At 40.2% G+C, this 18,766-nt stretch overlaps 1 protein-coding gene across 1 annotated transcript in view; it reads left to right on the plus strand.

Annotated features, from left to right (window-relative positions):
- Window positions 1–18,766, plus strand: part of PKD1L3 (polycystin 1 like 3, transient receptor potential channel interacting) — a 354,098-nt gene that overhangs the window by 291,857 nt on the left and 43,475 nt on the right. The window contains exons 4-15 of the mRNA XM_058528165.1: window positions 1,022–1,270; window positions 3,550–3,681; window positions 5,624–5,800; window positions 7,020–7,147; window positions 7,245–7,371; window positions 8,025–8,153; window positions 8,507–8,738; window positions 10,945–11,138; window positions 13,109–13,339; window positions 14,545–14,646; window positions 14,918–15,096; window positions 18,426–18,572. Coding sequence (XP_058384148.1) covers window positions 1,022–1,270; window positions 3,550–3,681; window positions 5,624–5,800; window positions 7,020–7,147; window positions 7,245–7,371; window positions 8,025–8,153; window positions 8,507–8,738; window positions 10,945–11,138; window positions 13,109–13,339; window positions 14,545–14,646; window positions 14,918–15,096; window positions 18,426–18,572 — 2,027 coding nt within the window. The remainder of the gene's footprint in view (window positions 1–1,021; window positions 1,271–3,549; window positions 3,682–5,623; window positions 5,801–7,019; window positions 7,148–7,244; window positions 7,372–8,024; window positions 8,154–8,506; window positions 8,739–10,944; window positions 11,139–13,108; window positions 13,340–14,544; window positions 14,647–14,917; window positions 15,097–18,425; window positions 18,573–18,766) is intronic.

The following is an 18,766-nucleotide window of genomic DNA, read 5'->3' on the forward strand; positions in this document are numbered from 1 at the left end:
GATACTGAGGGACGACTGTATTTCCCAAGTGATGTTCTGCAGAATAATCACCAACATTGCTTAAAATGATGCCGGAAGGAAAGAAAGAAAAGGTTGTTGACTGCAGCACTTCTCAGAGCCTTCATGTGCCCCAAACCTAACCACTTCTCACCTTCTTCACCGTTATCACACCCCAGGCCAAGCCACCATCATCTCCCATCTGAACTTTGCATCTGCCTCCTACTGAGCTCCTTGCTTCTCCCCTCAACATTTTTCTGTCCGTTCTCAACACAGCAGTCAGAGGGATTCTTCACAACGGAAGTCAGACCATGCTACTGCTCCTCAGAGCCCCCGGTGTCTTCTCATGTCAATCATACTCTTCTCAATTGCCTGACTTATGACATGCTCGCCCCACCCCCATCCCTCATTCCCACCCTACTCCTAGGATCTTTTTGATTTCCCCAGTTCCCACTTTTGCACATCTAGCCTCCTTGTTCTTCCTGAAACAAACCCAGCTGTGGCCTCAGGGCCTTTGCACTTCTCAAATGCCCTTCCCCAATATTTTGGCAGAGCTTTCTCTCTCCCTTTATTCAACTCTCAGCAAAAATGCCCTCTCTTGACATCTGAGCACCTTTTTGTTCATCTACTTACCCTTATTTTTTTCTTCCCTTTATTCAATACATGCTATAATTTGTCTCTCTGTCTCCACCAGTAAAATGGAGGCTCCCTGAGGACAAGAACTTGGCTCATTTTCTTCATTGTTGTATCCCTAGTTCCCCAGAACATTGCTTAGCACTTGGTAGATGTTTAATTATGACTGGTTGACAACAGATACACTAATGTACTTGTGAATCCTACAGAGGGTAATATAGTATACTGCTTTCTCAAAACTGTTTGAGCACGAGATCCTTTTGAGAAAAATGTCTCTTAATATCTCACAGGACATGGGAGTTCCAGAGCAATTTTGGAAACACTGTGTTAATTATTCATTATTTCGTGAAATCAGATTCAGCCTTTTCCTTTGGCTATTTTTATCTTTTAGTCCAAGACCTTGTGCCATCCCGCCAGCTCATTTCCTTCAAGACCACCCAAAGTCACACCACAGGGAGTATCAGTCACGTCTATACCCACCAGCCAGCCTCTCCTTGTGAAAGCAGAGCTCACCAGGCCTGCATCTGTCACACATGCTGAAAAAGCTCCGGTGGAAAGAACCCCAAACCCCACAGAGGGCTCGGCTGCAGACGTCTTCACCACTCGTCTACGAGCCTCACTTCAGGGTGCATCCCATCAGGTAAACACGGAAAACTGAAGTCACAACTGGGAACCCTTGTGACACTGAAAAGGCGCTTTTATTCTTTCCTTCTGTTTTGGTGATGTTTCAGAATAGTGATGCTGGGAAGGGGCCAGCTTCACCCTTTACCTCCGAGCAGAACGACACCTAAGAAGGCCTAACAGACAAGCGTCTATTCCAGTTAAAAGCAAAAACAAAACAAGCCCATGAAAATATTCCGCAATGGGTTTTATACTCATTTCAGTATTTAATGTCTGATTATTCTTTACTGCTGTTATGTTTAGTGCTTCAGATGGGGAGGAAGCTTTGCTCACCTGCCACACTTTTTCAGCAGCAGCAAACCCTTCTAGACAATTCTTCCTACTCACCAACTCACCCCTTTCACCATTCTTCCCTTTTCCCCACGAACTTAAAAAAAAGGCAAAGCCACTTTGACAATGTTGACTGAAGAAAATCATCCTGCTTTTCCTCATTTTTTTGTTAACACAAGCCCTACTTCTATGCAATCTCACATTTCCCTGTGAAAAATAATCCTGTTTACTCTGGGTCTGCTTTCATTGGTAATGGAAACTAGATGTTCACTATTGCCTCTGTTAGCATTGTGTTCTCCTGGGAGAAAAAACTGACCCACGGTAGCTTAAACAAAGAGTGTATTGTTTTCCTTAAATAAAAAGAAGTCTGAAGTATAGAACATCCAAGAGTCTACAGATAAATTATTAGAAACATAAAGAGAATTTAGTGATGTTGCTGAATACCAGATCAGTATACTAAAGCTAACTGTATACATATTGGCAACAATCAGTTAGAAAATTAGATTTAGGGGCCGGCCCCGTGACTTAGCGGTTAAGTGCATGCGCTCCGCTGCTGGCGGCCCAGGTTTGGATCCCGGGCGCGCACCGACGCACCGCTTCTCCGGCTATACTGAGGCCACGTCCCACATACAGTAACTAGAAGGATGTGCAGCTATGACATACAACTATCTAGTGGGGCTTTGGGGAAAAAAAAAAGGAGGAGGATTGGCAATAGATGTTAGCTCAGAGCCAGTCTTCCTCAGCAAAAAGAGGAGGATTAGCATGGATGTTAGCTCAGGGCTGATCTTCCTCACAAAAAAAAATAAAATAAAATAAAAAAATAAAAAAGAAAATTAGATTTTAAAAAGAAAAGATACTACAGCGAGTACCTAGGAGTAAGTCTAACCAAAGATGAGCAGAACTTCTATGGAGACGACAATAAAGCTTTATTAAGAGACATTAGAGAAAGGCTAAGGCGGTGGTGAGATCTCCCGTGATTTACCCCAGGGTACACATTCTGCTCTAACGTATCAAACAAGGCATCCTCAAGGACCTACCTGGGTGTAGCTAGAATTGCTTTAAATAAGACCTGACCTCCATTGGCAAACGCACAGGTGGGTGACAACTGTGTCTCACTGACATCTGCATTCCTACTTATTTACACCTCAGTCCTAAAGTGTAAAACCAAAAATCAGGTGGTCTTCAACTCTAAGATCACTCGACACCTGATCCAACCTCCCACGAACCCTACGAGCCAGGAATAACCCTATTCAGTTGTGTGGTCCATGAGGGCGGGATCATAATTGACCTTTACTGCTCCAACTCCTGAGCCTAACAGTAGGCGTTGAATAAGGATTCAATGAACGTGTGATTGAATTAAGCAATAAGTGCGTTGTTCTATAGAAATCGAACCAAGTGGTTGGTGTAAACAGAGTATCTCAGGGTTGGACTTCAGTTCAAAAGAAGCAGCTCCTTAAGCTTTGGGACCATGCTCAGTGTTCTGGGTTTGTTCTCTCAGAGGGGTTTTCTGCCTCCCATCTCCTGCCATGTGGTATTTCAAGTACTTCCCTCTTGAACATGAACTCTTGAATTGAGGGAAACAAACACAGTGGGAAACCTGAGGGGGTAAACATACTTCTGAATAGAAGAGTTTATTTTCGTTGTTTTGATTTCCAGGTTTCCCTCACTTTTGATCATGGCCTGGAGACTTAAACTTACTCTTATAAATCATATTTCCAGTCTCCTTTGTCCTTGGGTCAATCGTTGTATCACCTTGTTATCCATTTTCTCTACTGTATGGAAGAGGTGAAAATAAATTCTACCCATTTGCAGAAAAGCTTCTGACAGTAATAACTGTTATGGAGAGCCTGTGATTCATAGAGTTTGTAACGTTATCAAAGGTCAACTCTTGTTAAAACAATGTCTCAAACTACTAAAGGGCAATAATTTTATGTAAATAATTTTGACAAAATCCTTTTTCCCCAATAGGTCATAGATGAAACACCAGGGAACTTTAGCAAAGCAATTCCTAGTTTGCAAGCTCACAACACACTACAGAAAGCTTGTGACGTGCTCCAGAAACTGACAGCCGTTATCCCCGGATTTTCTGAGTCAGCTCAGGTAAGCAGAGGGTGATCAGGAGGGAACAAGCTCTGACAAACGGGAAAGTGAAAAAAAGAAAATGTATAATAAAATAGACAATATGTAATCTGAGGATTGTACCCTGTACAGAATTTAGCATTATAAAACTATTTTGTGGAGAGTCGATTTAAATATTAACAAGTATATTTGTACCTTTAAACCTGAAGATTGTGAAAAAATTGATCAGTAGTGGCATTCTCAGCTATGCTGTGTTTATTTTCTCTTGTTCATTTATCACGTTACTGCCTTTCTGATATATTTGATAGGAGAAATCATGGGAGACGAAAATAGATCCACTGCTTCTCATAGATACAGGATACAGCCTGGAAACAGGATCAAAAATCAGTGTCCCCATGATATTTGCGTTTGTTGCAACCACACTTGCAATGTTGCTTCCCAGTAATTATTCATGCCTCTTTCTACTCCCTACACATAGGTAAATTAAGGTGGTGAGATTAGTGAGAATTTTAATTTTCTTTTTTCCATTTCCTATATTTTCAGATATTCTGCAATAAGCATATAAATGCCACCTGTATTGGGTTTGTTGAACTTTTTAATTACAGAAATAATATATGCTTGTTATTTAAAAATCAGAACAAAAGCATATAAAGTAAAAAGCAAAAGCCCTCACCATCTTCGTCCTTCCTGCTAATTCTGTTCTCTAGATATAATCACTGTTATTAGTTTACTGTTAATTTGCCGTGCATAACCTTCCAAACTTTTTTCTATGCATACATAAGTTTGTGGTTTTGTTTTTTTTTTTAAGCAAAAGTGGGGTTAAAGTATACAAATTTCTGCCCCTTGATTTTTTTACTTAACACTGTCGTGGATAGCTTCTCGTGTCAGTACACGTAAGTGAACTCATTCTGCTTAATGTTCATACGGATATTTTTTGTTTACCCTTGCAAATAGTATATCCGTGAACATCCTAGTACCTACGTCTTTGAGTAGTTAAGGAAAGGATTTCTGTGGGATAGAGAGCTACAAATAAAGTTGATGGGCTTTTAAATTTTCAATAGATGACAAAATTGCCCTCCTCAAAGCCACTGTTTTGCATTCCCACCAACCGTTTCCCCACACTTATTTTTACCAATTTCAAAGGCAAGGAAGAAAAGCATTTTATTGAGCACTAAGGCGGTTGAATATCATTTTACGTATTTACCTGCCATTTTTATTGCTCCTCTGAATTGCTTCTTCATGTCGTTCATCCATTTGTCCCCCATTGGATTGTTTGTCTTTCCCTTATTTGTTTGGAGAAGAGCTTTAGTTATTATTGATGTCAACCTTTTGTTGCGTATGTTGCGAATATTTTGTGCCCCTGTCTTATTTTTAACTGTGTTTATTGTATCTTTTATTTTGCAGAAGTTTTTAGTAAATGTATCTTTGAAAATAAATAACATTTCAAAACAAAAATAATAGTACCTACAGTAGATATTCAGTAAATATCTGTCAATTTGCTTAACCTTCTTATTTGACTTGTTTTACATGAGAACAACCTACAGAAAGGAGAATTGATGTTTTCTGTTTCATTTAGAACTTCCCCTTGATCTCTATTTTAAGTCTATCTTGAATGCTTTTGAGGCCCTACCTACAAAGGTATAATCTACTCAGTATTTCAGTCAGCATTGTTCTTTTCCTCAGCATTCCTTTTGTTAGCTTAGTTTTGTTAATTAGGTGTTTGATCTACTTATCACTCAAAAAGGATTATGTCAGTTTCTTAGAATAATCTGAAATACGAATCCTCCCCGTAGGTCATATGTAATAATATATTTTCCTTCCCTGCCAAGTTGTAATATTGATTTTTATAAAACTGCATTTGAAATGTGCAAGGAACACTGAACTCCTTATAAGAAGAACACAAATAAATTTAAAACCATCATAAACAGTTCAGGGATGAATCTTTGCTTCCTAAAATTCCCAGGTCGATGTCATTGATTCCCTTATTTACCTGAATGAGCAATTACTGAAGAGCCCATTTCAGAACAACAGCAATCTGGGCTTCAAAACTTCTGCGACCGTCTGCCTCTTTCGCTCCCCCAACAGTGTAATAGAAGCTGGTGAAGCAAGTCAGCAAAGGTCCAAGCATGACGTTGAGCAGGTTGGTGAAGTATACACCAGTGGCCAACTCTGTTTAGAAACTTTTTAATCTTGACAGATCCAGGTATCACACAGCCTCTCCCTAAACTTCTACAGAGAATTCAGCTAAGTATGCACCACTGAAAAGACCACTCTGTCAGGCCTGCTCCAGGGTCTTCCTCTCTATTCCACCAGTGAGCCAAGAGTACCTAGTGCTGTAATCCAGTGCAAAGAATTTAGTCAAGTGCTTGGCACATGGTAAATACTCAATAAATGAAATTTGCTATTCACATGAAAAGATGTTCAACATCATTAGTCATTAGGGAAATGCAAATCAAACCACAATGAGATAGCACTTCCCATCCAAAAAGACAGACAATAACAAGTGTTGGCAAGGAGCTAGAGAAATTGGAACCCTCATACATTGTTGGCATGTAAAATGATACAGGCGCTTTGGAAAACAGTTTGACAGTTCCTCAAAATGTTAAAAATGGAATTACCATGTGACCCAGCAATTCCACTCTTTGGAATATACACATGTATGTCCACACTAAAACTTGTGTGGACATACGTGTGTATATGTTCTATCATATGTGGGGCCATATGATAGAATATTATTCGGCAACAAGAGAGTGAAGTGCTGATACATGCTACAACATGGATGAACCTTGGAAACATTATCCTAAGTGAAAGAAGCCAGTCACAAAAGACTGTATGTTGTGATTCCATTTATATGAAATGTCCAGAAGAGGCAAATCTATAGATACAGAATGTAGATTAGTGGTTACCTAGGACTACAGGGGATGGGGGCAGGAGAAGGCACAGTGAGTGCTACTGGGTACTGGGTTTATTTCAGGGGAGATGAAAATGATCTAAAATTAGATCGTGGTGATAGATGCACTGTGAATATACTAAAAAATATTAATCATATACTCTGGGTGAATTGTATGTGTGAATTTCATTGCAATAAAGCTATTTTGAAAAAGAAACCTGTCATAAGCAAGTCTAAGGCAGCTTATATCATGAGGCAAAGAAATATTTCCGTGGGTGGCCCTCTTAGTTCATACAAAGGATGGCAAGTCTTGAGCCAGACTGCAAGTACTTTCTGTGGGTCCTTTCCAATGAATGTCACCCTTCATTACATCATTGTCAAGATCCTTGTTCCCCTTCCAACCCTCTCAAAATCATTATTTCACTCACACAATACACTGAAGTTACATGGTGTTTTCCTCTAAATGCAGGTAGAAAATATGCTGAACACGTCCTTGCTGGCCCTTGGTAAGATCCAGGAAGAATTTCTAGAGCAGAATCACTTCTCTGCGTCTTCGGTGACTTTGACCTCTTCGGTTGCTACTCTGATGCTGAGCAGGTAACAGAGGAGAAAGAAGGCGAAGAGTTTCATTTTAGGTTTTTGATCTTTAGAGAACACACAGAAATTGATTTCCATTGAAATTCTTTTTCATTAGCCAAAACGTATCAACTTTGCCTCTGAGCTCTTACACTCTGGGTTACCCAGCACCTGTGAGGTTAGGCTTTCCATCAGCTTCAGCCCTGGAGGAGCTCTTGAACAAACACCCAGGAGTTAACGTCCAGGTGAGAGTGAAACTGATTCTGATCAGAGTGAAAATGGGATTTGAGGGCTGTAGGCATTTAGGTGAAAGGAATGCACCTTCAATGTAGGCTGCCCAGACCAAGTGAGAGAAGGTTGTGCGCCACTAATTTCTATCTTATGCTGGCAGGAATGGAGGCCTCTTAAAAATGATCCAGTATAGAGGTTGGGATCATTCAACGGACTTCTGGATTTAACTAAGTTTCTATGTTATGATTCTAATTGGTCTCAACTCTTCACTATTTATACATAGCTTGGAATATCTGAATAATTATTGACTCAGTATACCAACCTAGTCATATCAGTATGTTGTATTTCTTTCAGCAATTATCTACAAACAGAAGTAGGGTTGTTGCCTTATCCTGGAAGGCAGAATACTCACTTCCTAGTAAAGTAGAATCCTCCAGGTATAAAGATGTAAAAAACTAAGAATTCTGAGGGTTACAAGTAAATGACTCATCTTTAATTAATTCTTTCTCATATGATGTTATAATGAGAAATATTTCATTTGAGATATTAGCAAGGGGAAAATCCCAACATTTACTTTAATTTATGATATCTGATGCCTTATTACCTATTGGGATGTTATTTATAAATATTTCGTCAATTGATGAGACTGGAGTTGTCTTGTCTCTAGGTAACAGGACTAGCTTTCAATCCCTTCAAGGATTTTGATGACAAGAACATTGTTGGAAGCATCGGAAGTGTGTTACTGAGCTCTAGTCATAAATTGCTCCAAGTCCGTGATTTAATGGAAGATATTGAGGTATGACTTGATTATTAGGGAATAAAATAGAAGGAATAGGAATTCCTGGAGATTAGGATGGAAGGATGCAACACTTTAGACGAAATCATTTTAGATTTAAGGCAGTGCCATTGTTTTGTTATTCACATCTTTTTTTAGGAACTTTTCAAAGTGATCTACTTTTTCCTTAGGAGAAGGTGTTTTAAGTCTTAGACTATATACTCTCTCTTAACCCCTCACACTGTGTTACCTACTAATATTCAGAGAGGAAGACCTAGGAAGTTTCATTCCATTATCACTATAAAGGAGACCGAAAGGCATCAATGGATGGGCCATCTTAAACTTAAAGATTGATTAACTGTCTTTTTTTCTAGATCATGCTCTGGAGAAATATTAGCATGGAAACCCATCCCACCAGCCTCAACATGAGCACAGACCATTTTACTATTACAGTGAATGTCACTTCCCCGGAGAAATCCCTGATAGTGTGCATAGAGCCTGAAAGTCCCCTTTTAATGACACTCTACCTGGGGTTCCAGTATCAGCCTAACCACACTTCCTTCCACCTGAACATCACCCTTCCAAAGGATCAGGTGTGGCAAAAAGGTAAAACCCCAATCACATGTCAGAAACGTACCGTGGGCTGGCCCCGTGGCTTAGCGGTTAAGTGCGCTAGCTCCGCTACTGGCCACCCGGGTTCGGATCCTGGGCGCACACTGACGCACCTCTTCTCCGGCCATGCTGAGGCCGTGTCCCACATACAGCAACTAGAAGGTTGTGCAACTATGACATACAACTATCTACTGGGGCTTTGGGGAAAAAAAAGGAGGAGGATTGGCAATAGATGTTAGCTCAGAGCCAGTCTCCCTCAGCAAAAAAGAGGAGGATTAACATGGATGTTAGCTCAGGGCTGATCTTCCTCACACACACAAAAAAACTTACCATAAAGTGCATTTTTTTCTTTCTTTTCTTTCACTTTTTATCTTGAGATAATTGTAGATTCACAGGCAATTGTAAAAAATAGAACAGAGAGATCTCACATACTTTTCACCCAGTTTCCCCTAATGGTAACATCTGGCATGACTGTAGAACAAGATCACAGCTGGGAAATGGCATCGAAACAATGCCCTGATCTCATTCAGATTTCACCAATTTTACAAGCACTCATTTCTTTGTGTGGGTGTGTATTTAGTTCTATGTAATTTTATCACATGTTTACTATGTGTGACCATGAAATGCATTTTTAAAAAAAGATGGATTGTAGGATGTGTAGAAGGGTATATATGTGATAAAGCAAATTTAGTGAAATGTTAATTGTATAATCTGGTGATTATATGAGAGTTCACTGTAAAATACTCTCAACTTTCTGTATGGTTGAAAACTTTCATAATAAAATGTTAAGATTCCCTGCAGAAGTAAGTTCCAGCATGATGGGTCATATATACTTCAAACTTTATATTTCATAGATGAATATATATGCAATATATCACTTATATTTCAATTTTATTTCTAATCTTAGATATGGGTAAGGCCCAGAGATATCTCTGTAGGTCTTGGTACTTGGACCAGAATGACTACATTGTAGTTTAGAAAAGTTAAGAATTTCTGAGACATATATAAGTAGTTAAGAATTTCTGAGATATATAAATAGTGCCTAGATATACTTGACCAAAAAACATATCCTCTGGTTATAAACTTTAAATGTAGTACTGAAAAGTCTTAATAAAGAGCTATCCCTTTTGTGTTAAAAAAAAAAATGTTGGGAAAAATAATCAGAATGAATAAAGCATATTATAGTCTCCCTTCATGAGAGTCTTCCCATGTGGAAGGAGCTTTTTCTGGCTCGCGAGTAGGCCTCGCTAACACAGGAATAATCACTTTTTAAGTGATTCTTCCCCTTAGACAAAGCACCTGAGATAGCGGCTCGCACTGCCAGGCTGCCAGCTCAAGGTTCTGTCTGCATTACCAGCAGGCTCTTCCCCGATTTGGAACATGTGCTCCGTTCTTCCTGCTGGTCTTGGCAATAATATCGTGTCATTTGGAGCTGGAAGATCCTTTGGTCCAGACTTCTTGTTTGAAAGATGAGAAACCTAGAGAGATTGGGTGACTTGCCATAGCCCTTAACAGCCACCTGGTGACAGAGCCAGACCTGAAATCAGGCCTCTGGTGTGCAGTCCAGGACTTCTTCCCTGGGACCACTCTATTCCTATCCTTGCTTCGTCCCTGGGTTTCTTTTGTTATCTAGGTCTTCTGGGTACTAATTTTGATGTGTGATTATTTCATTTTTCTAAAACTCATAGTACATTCTAATTCATTAGACCTAAATTTTCTTTTCTTTCTTTTTCTTTTTTTGTGAGGAAGATTGGCCCTGAGCTAACATCCGTTGCCAATCTTCCTCTTTTTGCTGAGGAAGATTAGCCCTAAGCTAACATCTGTGCCCATCTTCCTCTATTTTGTATATGGGACGCCGCCATAGCATGGCTTGATGAACAGAGCATAGGTCCGCACCCGGGATCCGAACCTGCAAACCCTGGGCCGCTGAAGCAGAGCGTATGAACTTAACCACTAGACCACCAGGCCGGCCCAAGACCTAAATTTTCATCAAAAGAATATGATTTTTTACTGGAACAGGAGTAATCCAGAGCCCCTGACTGTATCACTGGTCATTTTTTAAAAATCCTTTGTGACTCCAGGCTTATTACTTCCTCGTAAAATAAAATAATCGTAATAATAATAGACTCTTTAGAAGAAAGGTTCTGATGGCATTTTTCGCGCATTTGAAATACAACTAAGCGCTGTGCTGTGTCCTCAGATGAGGAGTACACCTGGGTGCTGACTCCGGAGAGTCTGCAGTATGGGGTCGGCACCTACTACATAACAGCTGTGTTGAATAAAAGCCAGGAGAGCACTCAGCAGCCACCCACCCTGTTCTCAGTCGTCACTGTCGTCACTCAGTGTTATTTCTGGGACAGCCACAACAGCACTTGGAAGAGCGACGGATGCCAGGTAGGAAGCTGCACCGCCTCCCCTGCCTGTCGTCTTCCTTAGCTGGCATTAACACAGTGCATCTGCTATCTCAGTTGGGGCAGCCCAGAGAGATAATCAGCAGAAGGGGAATAAATCTACCTGGGGAAAAGGAGGAGGGTTGCGTGTAGTGGTCCGGAAAAGAGCTCGTGCTTTCTATGTGTAATTTCTTTCTCAAACATTAGTCCAAGGTAAATCTGACAATTCTAGGTAAGAAAAGCAGTACACGGAACCTGTTAAATTCTACAAGTAGTAAATACATTGTGGGTAAAGTGGAATGAACTTCTTGCTGAATAAAAGAATTTTTGTGCTTAAAAATAAGCTCACAGATTCTGGTACATTCCGGGCCAGGTGGGGACAGGTTGTCACTTTTGTAATTATTGCCTAGTTCCAGGTGTCTGCCCACTTTAAAATGGCACTATATGTTTCCACACTAGTGATGCTGTGAGATCCTGTCTGATTTAAGTCCTGGTGCAGTTGCACAAAGGATGTGGTGGAAGGTTCTGGAAATCATGAAGCTGTTCTTCTTAAAAGATCTGAGAAAGTGTCATCCAGATTGGGACTAGAGGGAGAGAGGATGCTCTGGAAGGCATCTGCACCGTTCAATGGCCTCAAGCAGTGATTTCTGGATGATCTGGGGCAGCACATGCTCTAACTGGGAGCCTGTTAAAATTCAGATTCTGTTGCCGTAAATCGGGCAGGGCCTGTGAGTCTACCTTTCCAGCAAGCTCCCAGGTGATGTCAGTGCTGCTGGGCCAGGAAGCCACACTTTGGGTAGCAAGGCTTGAGTCTGACCCACTGATCGCAAAAGGCATCAGGAGATTTCCTGCCTCCATGAAGCTCTGACAGTGCTTGGTCTCCGTGAAAGGAACGGGGCTGCAGAAACAGGACAGGAGTTCCTCTGAGGCAGACTAGAGACTGGACAACAAGAACTTAACCGTGTGCCATGGAAAGAAGTCAGTCCTAAGGACACTGTTTTAGGCTTTTCAGCTGCAAAACCAAACATGGAATTGGTACCTTCCATTTTTTCACCTAGTGACATTTTAAAAATTATTTTTTATGAAGAAATGTTACAACATATGGAAATTTACAGGAGGTGATATAACAAAAAACATTAAACATGCCACTCAGCTTTTCATGAAGTTAGTATTTTGCTCTATTTAGTTCAGATTTTTAAAAATAATAAAACACTCAGGAGTGATCAAAGCCCACTGTGTATCCCTTGCTAATCTCATTTCCTTCCTCTCACCAAAGGATAACCGCTGTCCTGAATTTGGTATACGTATTCATTCTTTCAGCAAATATTTATTGAGCATCTTCTCCATGCCAGGCCCACATCTAGGAGCTAGAGATACAGTGATGGGCCAGACAGTGTCCTCACGTGCTTACATTCCAGTGAGGGAGACTGACAAATATAGATAAATAAGTGGTTCGCATGCTTTTGGTCTTTGGGTAAATGGCACCATACTATCCAGATCCTTCTTTAACTTGTTTTTTTTCACTCAACATTTATGCATGTTGATATATCTAGCTCTAACTCATTCATTTTAACTGCTGCATAGTATTCCATCAGTTTGCCTCTACTCGTTTATTTACTTCTTTGTATGTTCTGCTGTTACTGGGCATGTAGGTTGTTTCCGATTTTTTGTGGTTGTAAACAGTGCTGACAGAAACGTTCTTTCTCACATCTCCTCGTGCACATGTACAAAGTACCCCTAGGATATATATTCAGAACTGAAACTGGAGGATTCAAAGAATGTGTGTTTCTTCAGCTTTACTAGATGTTGCCAACTTGCTCTCCACATTGGTTACACCAGTTTACACTACTGCCAACAGTGACTGAGCGATCGGACATGCTTTTCTCTCTCTAAATTGCCCGTGTTTATGTTTTATGTTTGTCCCTTCCTTAGCATTCTACGCAATTAGTATCAATGTCTTGATTCTAATTCCAGGTTGGGCCACAGAGCACGGTTTTGAGGACCCAGTGTCTCTGTAACCACCTGACCTACTTTGGCAGCGACTTCTTCATTGTGCCCAGGACAGTGAATGTTGAAGACACGATCAAGCTGTTCCTTCGCGTGACCAACAACCCTGTTGGGGTGTCACTGTTGGCCAGCCTATTAGGATTCTATGTGCTCATATTTGTGTGGGCTTGGAGAAAGGACCAAGCCGACATGCAGAAGGTGATGAAACTTTGATTCCAAAAGCTTTGCCACGATGTCTTAAGTATGTTGAATAAGATGGAAAAAAACACATCAAATGAGGCGGGTAGAAATTCAAGTGGGGCTTTTCTTAAATTTCTCTTCATATCTGCTGTCTCAAAGCCTGGAAACTTAATTCTCTATCTCCATTTTTTTTCTTTTAGGTAAGGTTGAACTCTCATATGATTCATTTAGGTTAGGAATAAGCCGAAAGAAAACACCTAGAGAACTTAACTACAATCAAGTTCAAGTTTATCTCACTTTATACATTGAATATGAAAGTTATGTGCAAGTCAAATTATAATTTAATGTAACTGCAATATATAAGAAACCTGTAAGGAATCTTTTTTGAAACAAAAAATATCCTTTGAGGGGCCGGCCCGGTGGCGCAAGCGGTTGAGTGCGCGCGCTCCGCTGCGGCGGCCCGGGGTTCGCTGGTTCGGATCCCGGGCGCGCACCGACGCACTGCTTGGTAAGCCATGCTGTGGCGGCGTCCCATATAAAGTGGAGGAGGATGGGCACGGATGTTAGCCCAGGGCCGTCTTCCTCAGCAAAAAAAGAGGAGGATTGGCGGATGTTAGCTCAGGGCTGATCTCCTCACAAAAAAAAAAAAAAAAATATCCTTTGATGACAGCCTCTTCTTAATTTCTCTTCTATATATTTCTTATTCTTATGTTTTCTTGTACTTGGAAATTCTAGAATACACACAAAGTGTCCATTTCTTTGTTGCCAGCGGTGTAGAGTGCCAGTTTTTGTAAATAAAAATACAGGACACCCAGTTAAAGTTGAATTTCAAATAAATAGTGAATGCATTTTTAGTGTAAGTATGCCCCCAAATTATTCACTGTTTATCTGAAATTCAAGTTTAACTGGGTGTCTTATGTGTTACCTGGTAACCCTGCGTGGGTGGGAGGGAGGTGGAAAGACTGAGAGACCCAAGACCTGATGGATTGATTTTACGAGTATTTCATTTTAGAGGCGTAAGCCCGGCACTTTCAGCCCTCATCCTCCTTTTCGTCACATAACTTAGGTCTGCTTGTTTGTCTGTCTTCTAACTACACCTCACCCTTGCTTTCCATAGAGTTGCCAAATCTGCAGCAGTGCATCCTCCTGTTTCCTAGCTGGAGGAAGCAGGGGCTATACTAAGTGAAGCTCTGCCACTTTTCTTGGTTCTACTTTTCCTGCAGGTGAAAGTCACTGTCCTGGCTGATAACGACCCCAGCTCTCAGTTTCACTACCTTATTGAGGTCTCCACTGGCTATCGAAGAAGGGCCGCTACAACAGCTAAGGTTAACGAAATAAATGTTATTCCTGCATTGCTTTATGTCTTCTGCCACACGAGATTTACTCGTGTGATATCCCGGTGTCCCATAGCATGTTACAGGGGGTCACAGAGAGTGGCATTTCCTGGTTCTAAACTGTGAATCTGAAGAGCCCTCTCTACTTATCTAAGACTTCGTCTCAGTACAGTTGTCTCTGTCTTCCTGTTTCTCGTTAGGGATAAACCCAAAGAATCATGTTAGAACTTCCTGTATTTTATCTTTCCTTGTCACGATTCAGGTGGTTGTCACACTTTACGGATCAGAGGGGCGAAGTGAGCCCCATCATCTTTGTGACCCCCAGAAGGCAGTCTTTGAGCGAGGGGGAATGGATGTCTTCCTCCTCAGCACTCCATCCTCTCTGGGGCACGTGCACAGCCTTCGGCTCTGGCATGACAATTGGGGTGACAGCCCTTCTTGGTAAGTACCCGTATCATGCTGGCTTGTTTCTTCCCTGTGGATCTTTAGCGTTCTGGGGAAAGACTTGCATGTCACCACAATAAAAACAATAATGCTTTGGACCAAGTAGTAACAAATGAGAATTTCAAAGCTGTCTGCAGAGAAATCCCGGAAATAAATATGACTTTTTTGTGGATGGTAGAATGACAGATGTTTTATTTTTTCTTTTCTTTTCATGAAGTGTTGTCATGATTGTGAACAGCAAATAACAACAATGAAATATTGCTCAAAAATACCGTAAATTAAAATATCTCTATGAAGAATATCTTTAAAGAGTAAATTGAATAACCAACTATATACTGAATGTACTTGGGGTCAAAATTAAAAGCTGAAGGAGAGGGGAAAGAATGGAATCATGGGCTGTGTCTAGGGAGTTAGGGAGATAAATGGTCAGTATGAGTACGTGAACCTGACGTGGGCTAGGTCCAAAGGATTCTGCATCTTCCTTCAGCAGCACTCTGAGAATTGGGAGAGGTGGGTGGAGAACATAGATGATAAAATTAATTAAGGATGAAGATTATTGGTTTGTTGGAGTTAGGAGAGAAGAAGGGAATGAAGTCAAAGATCTAAGGCCCAGATACTCAAATGAATCCGTTGCTGCGTATTGCCCACCTGAGAAGAGTATGCAGCCTGCCTAAAACTGTTAGCAAAACAAGTCTTTCCCTGCTGGGTTGGATGCACCAACCACTGGGCCACTAGAGCCTAATAATTTGCTTGCTGCATCCATTCTGTTCCGGTATCTACAAAACAGTTTGTACACTATCATTCCAGTTTTATTTATAAAGGCGAATAATGTATGATAAGCACTTGAAAAGACGCTCGACGTCGTTAGTCATCAGGAAATGCAAACTAAAACCACAGTGAGATAGCACTAAACACCCACCAGAATGACTAAAATTAAAAAGTCGGACAAAACCAAGTTTGGGTGAGGATGGGGAGTAATTCGAGGTCTCACACACCGCTGGTGGGAGTGAAATGGTCCAGCCACACTGGAGAACAGTTTGGCAGTTTCTTATAAAATTAAACATACATTTACCTAGGAGAAATTCCACTCCTAGGTATTTATCCAAGATAAATGAAAACATATGTCTATTCCAAGACTTATACACATATGTTCATAGCAGCTTTATTAATAGTAGCCCCAAACTGGAAACAGCACAAATGTGCATTGGGTAAATGAAGAAACAAATGTTAGTATGTTCATTCAATGGAATACTACTCACCAACCAAAAGAACAATCTACCTATACACACAACATGGATGAACCTCAAAAGACATTATGCTGAGCAAAAGAACCAGACACAAGGGAATACATACTGTATGATTCCGCTATATGAAATTCTAAAAAAGGCAAACAAATCTATGGAGACAGAAAGCAAATCAGTAGTCACCTGGGGCCAGGGGTGAGCCTGAGGAGGGTTGACAGAAAAGGGGCACAACTTTTTGGGGTGATATCTTGATGATGGTGGTGCTTACACAAATGTATACATTTGTCAAAATGTGTTGAACTGTACATTTTAAAAGGGTGCCTTTAACATATGTAAATTATACCACAATAAAGTTGATTTTTTTAAAAAGTATGCATATAGGGAAAAGTCTAGAGCTGTATATACTGATTTATTACCAACAGTTATCTCTGGTACTGAGTAGGGTTATTAATTTTAAAAATTTTCTTCAGTATACTTTTACGTATTTTCAAAATTTTTAACAATGAATTTGTACACTCATTAGATTCTCTTCTTTTTCTCATGTATGAAAGAATAAGAGAATAAAAGTTACACTGGAATCATAAAAAGCCCATGACTAGTTTCTCACTGATCAGAAAATGAATGTTTTCTCCTTTTTTGTACTTTGCTCTTACATGAAAGCTTTAAGAGTACAAGATGCGCTAGTTAAGTTTAAATCAAATGCAACTTAGTCACCTGCGATTTTATAAACTGCCTGAGTAACAGAGTCCCCAGAAATATTTTAGCTTTAAAGGGGTCTAGACTCCTTACACAGAAAAAAACTTTCAACTAAAATTAAAGAAAGATTTTCACAGAGAGATTTGAATGGTTTTGTGACATTAAATATAGACTCTTGAAGAAATAGCATCATTACAGTAAAGGAGGAAGTTAGCCGACTAGTTGCAAGATGAAGTCAAATAGGTTGAATAGTTAGGCATTCCAGAGGACAAGTGTGTTGACGGTTGAAATAACGGAGGAGTTAGATGGTAAAACATTGCGACTGGAAAGAGGATGAAATCTCAGGGCCTATGGCTCTGCGAAATCGAGACGAAGCCACAGACCCCAATAGGACGAGAAGTCATTAGGATAAAGGTGGAAGACCACTCCCCAACCCCCAGGTACACGCTCTCAGACCGTGGTGATGAAAGACAGAGGCAAACAGGGTTCTTGAAGAGGTGGCAGGGCACTGTCACATGTGGATCAAGGAAACTTAAAGAATATATACACACACCGAACTTTCCTAAGTTATAGAAGTCTGCATTCTGTAGTTTACACATGAACTCTCCTTAGAGGTTGGGAAAAATGGGCTCAGCTCTCGTTTCTTTCTTTACTTCTTGCCTCACAAAGAAACAGCATCCTTTTACTTGGACACTCACTGACAGTGAAAGATTACTTCTTTTTTTTTTAATTAATATTTTATTGAGGTATAATTGACATACATTATATTAGTTTCAGGTATACAACATAATGATTTGATATTTGTATATATTGTGAAATTATCAGCACAATAAATCTAGTTAACATCATCATCATACATAGTTACAGAATTTTTTTTCTTGTGCTGAGAACTTTTAAGATCTACTCTCTTAGCAACTTTCAAATATGCAATACAGTATTATTAACTATAGTCTCCGTGGTGTACATTATATCCCTTATTGATTTTATAACTGGAAGTTTGTTCCTTTTGACTCCCTTCATCCATTTCTCCCAACCCCCAACGCCTGCCTCCAGCAACCACCAATCTGTTCTTTGTATCTATGAGCTTTTTTTTAATTACTATTTAGTTTAGATTCCACATATAAGTGAGATCATACAGTATTTGCCTTTCTCTATCTGACTTGTTTCACTTAGCATAATGCCCTCAAGATCCATCAGTGTTGCTGCAAATGGCAAGATTTCATTCTTTTTTATGGCTGAATAATATTCCATTGTATATATCTACCACATTTTCTTTATCCATTTGTCCATCGATGGACATTTAGGTTGTTTCCATAAGATTACTTCTTATTACAGCAACTCATTTGTGCCTACCTCCCTAACACAATTGTCTTCATTTTATTATAGGTATGTAAACCAGGTAATTGTCAGTGACTTGGCAGGTAAAAGGAAATGGCATTTCCTGTGCAATTGTTGGCTGTCCGTGGACCTTGGAGACTGTGAGCGTGACCGGGTCTTCGAACCAGTCTCAAAGAAAGAGCTCTTTTCCTTTAGGTATTGTTGGGAAATGGTAGTGTTCTACAGGTCTTGGAGGCTCTGTTCATTTTCTTCATTCTTTTTTCTTTCTGTCTGTCAGACTGGATAATTTCAATTGACCTGTCTTCAAGTTTGCTGATCCATTCTTCTCCCTGCTCAAATCTGCTGTTGAGCCTCTCTAGTGAATTTTTCATTTTACTTATTGTTGTTTT

Source organism: Diceros bicornis, chromosome 32 (genome assembly GCF_020826845.1).
Source record: "Diceros bicornis minor isolate mBicDic1 chromosome 32, mDicBic1.mat.cur, whole genome shotgun sequence".
NCBI lineage: Eukaryota > Metazoa > Chordata > Mammalia > Perissodactyla > Rhinocerotidae > Diceros > Diceros bicornis.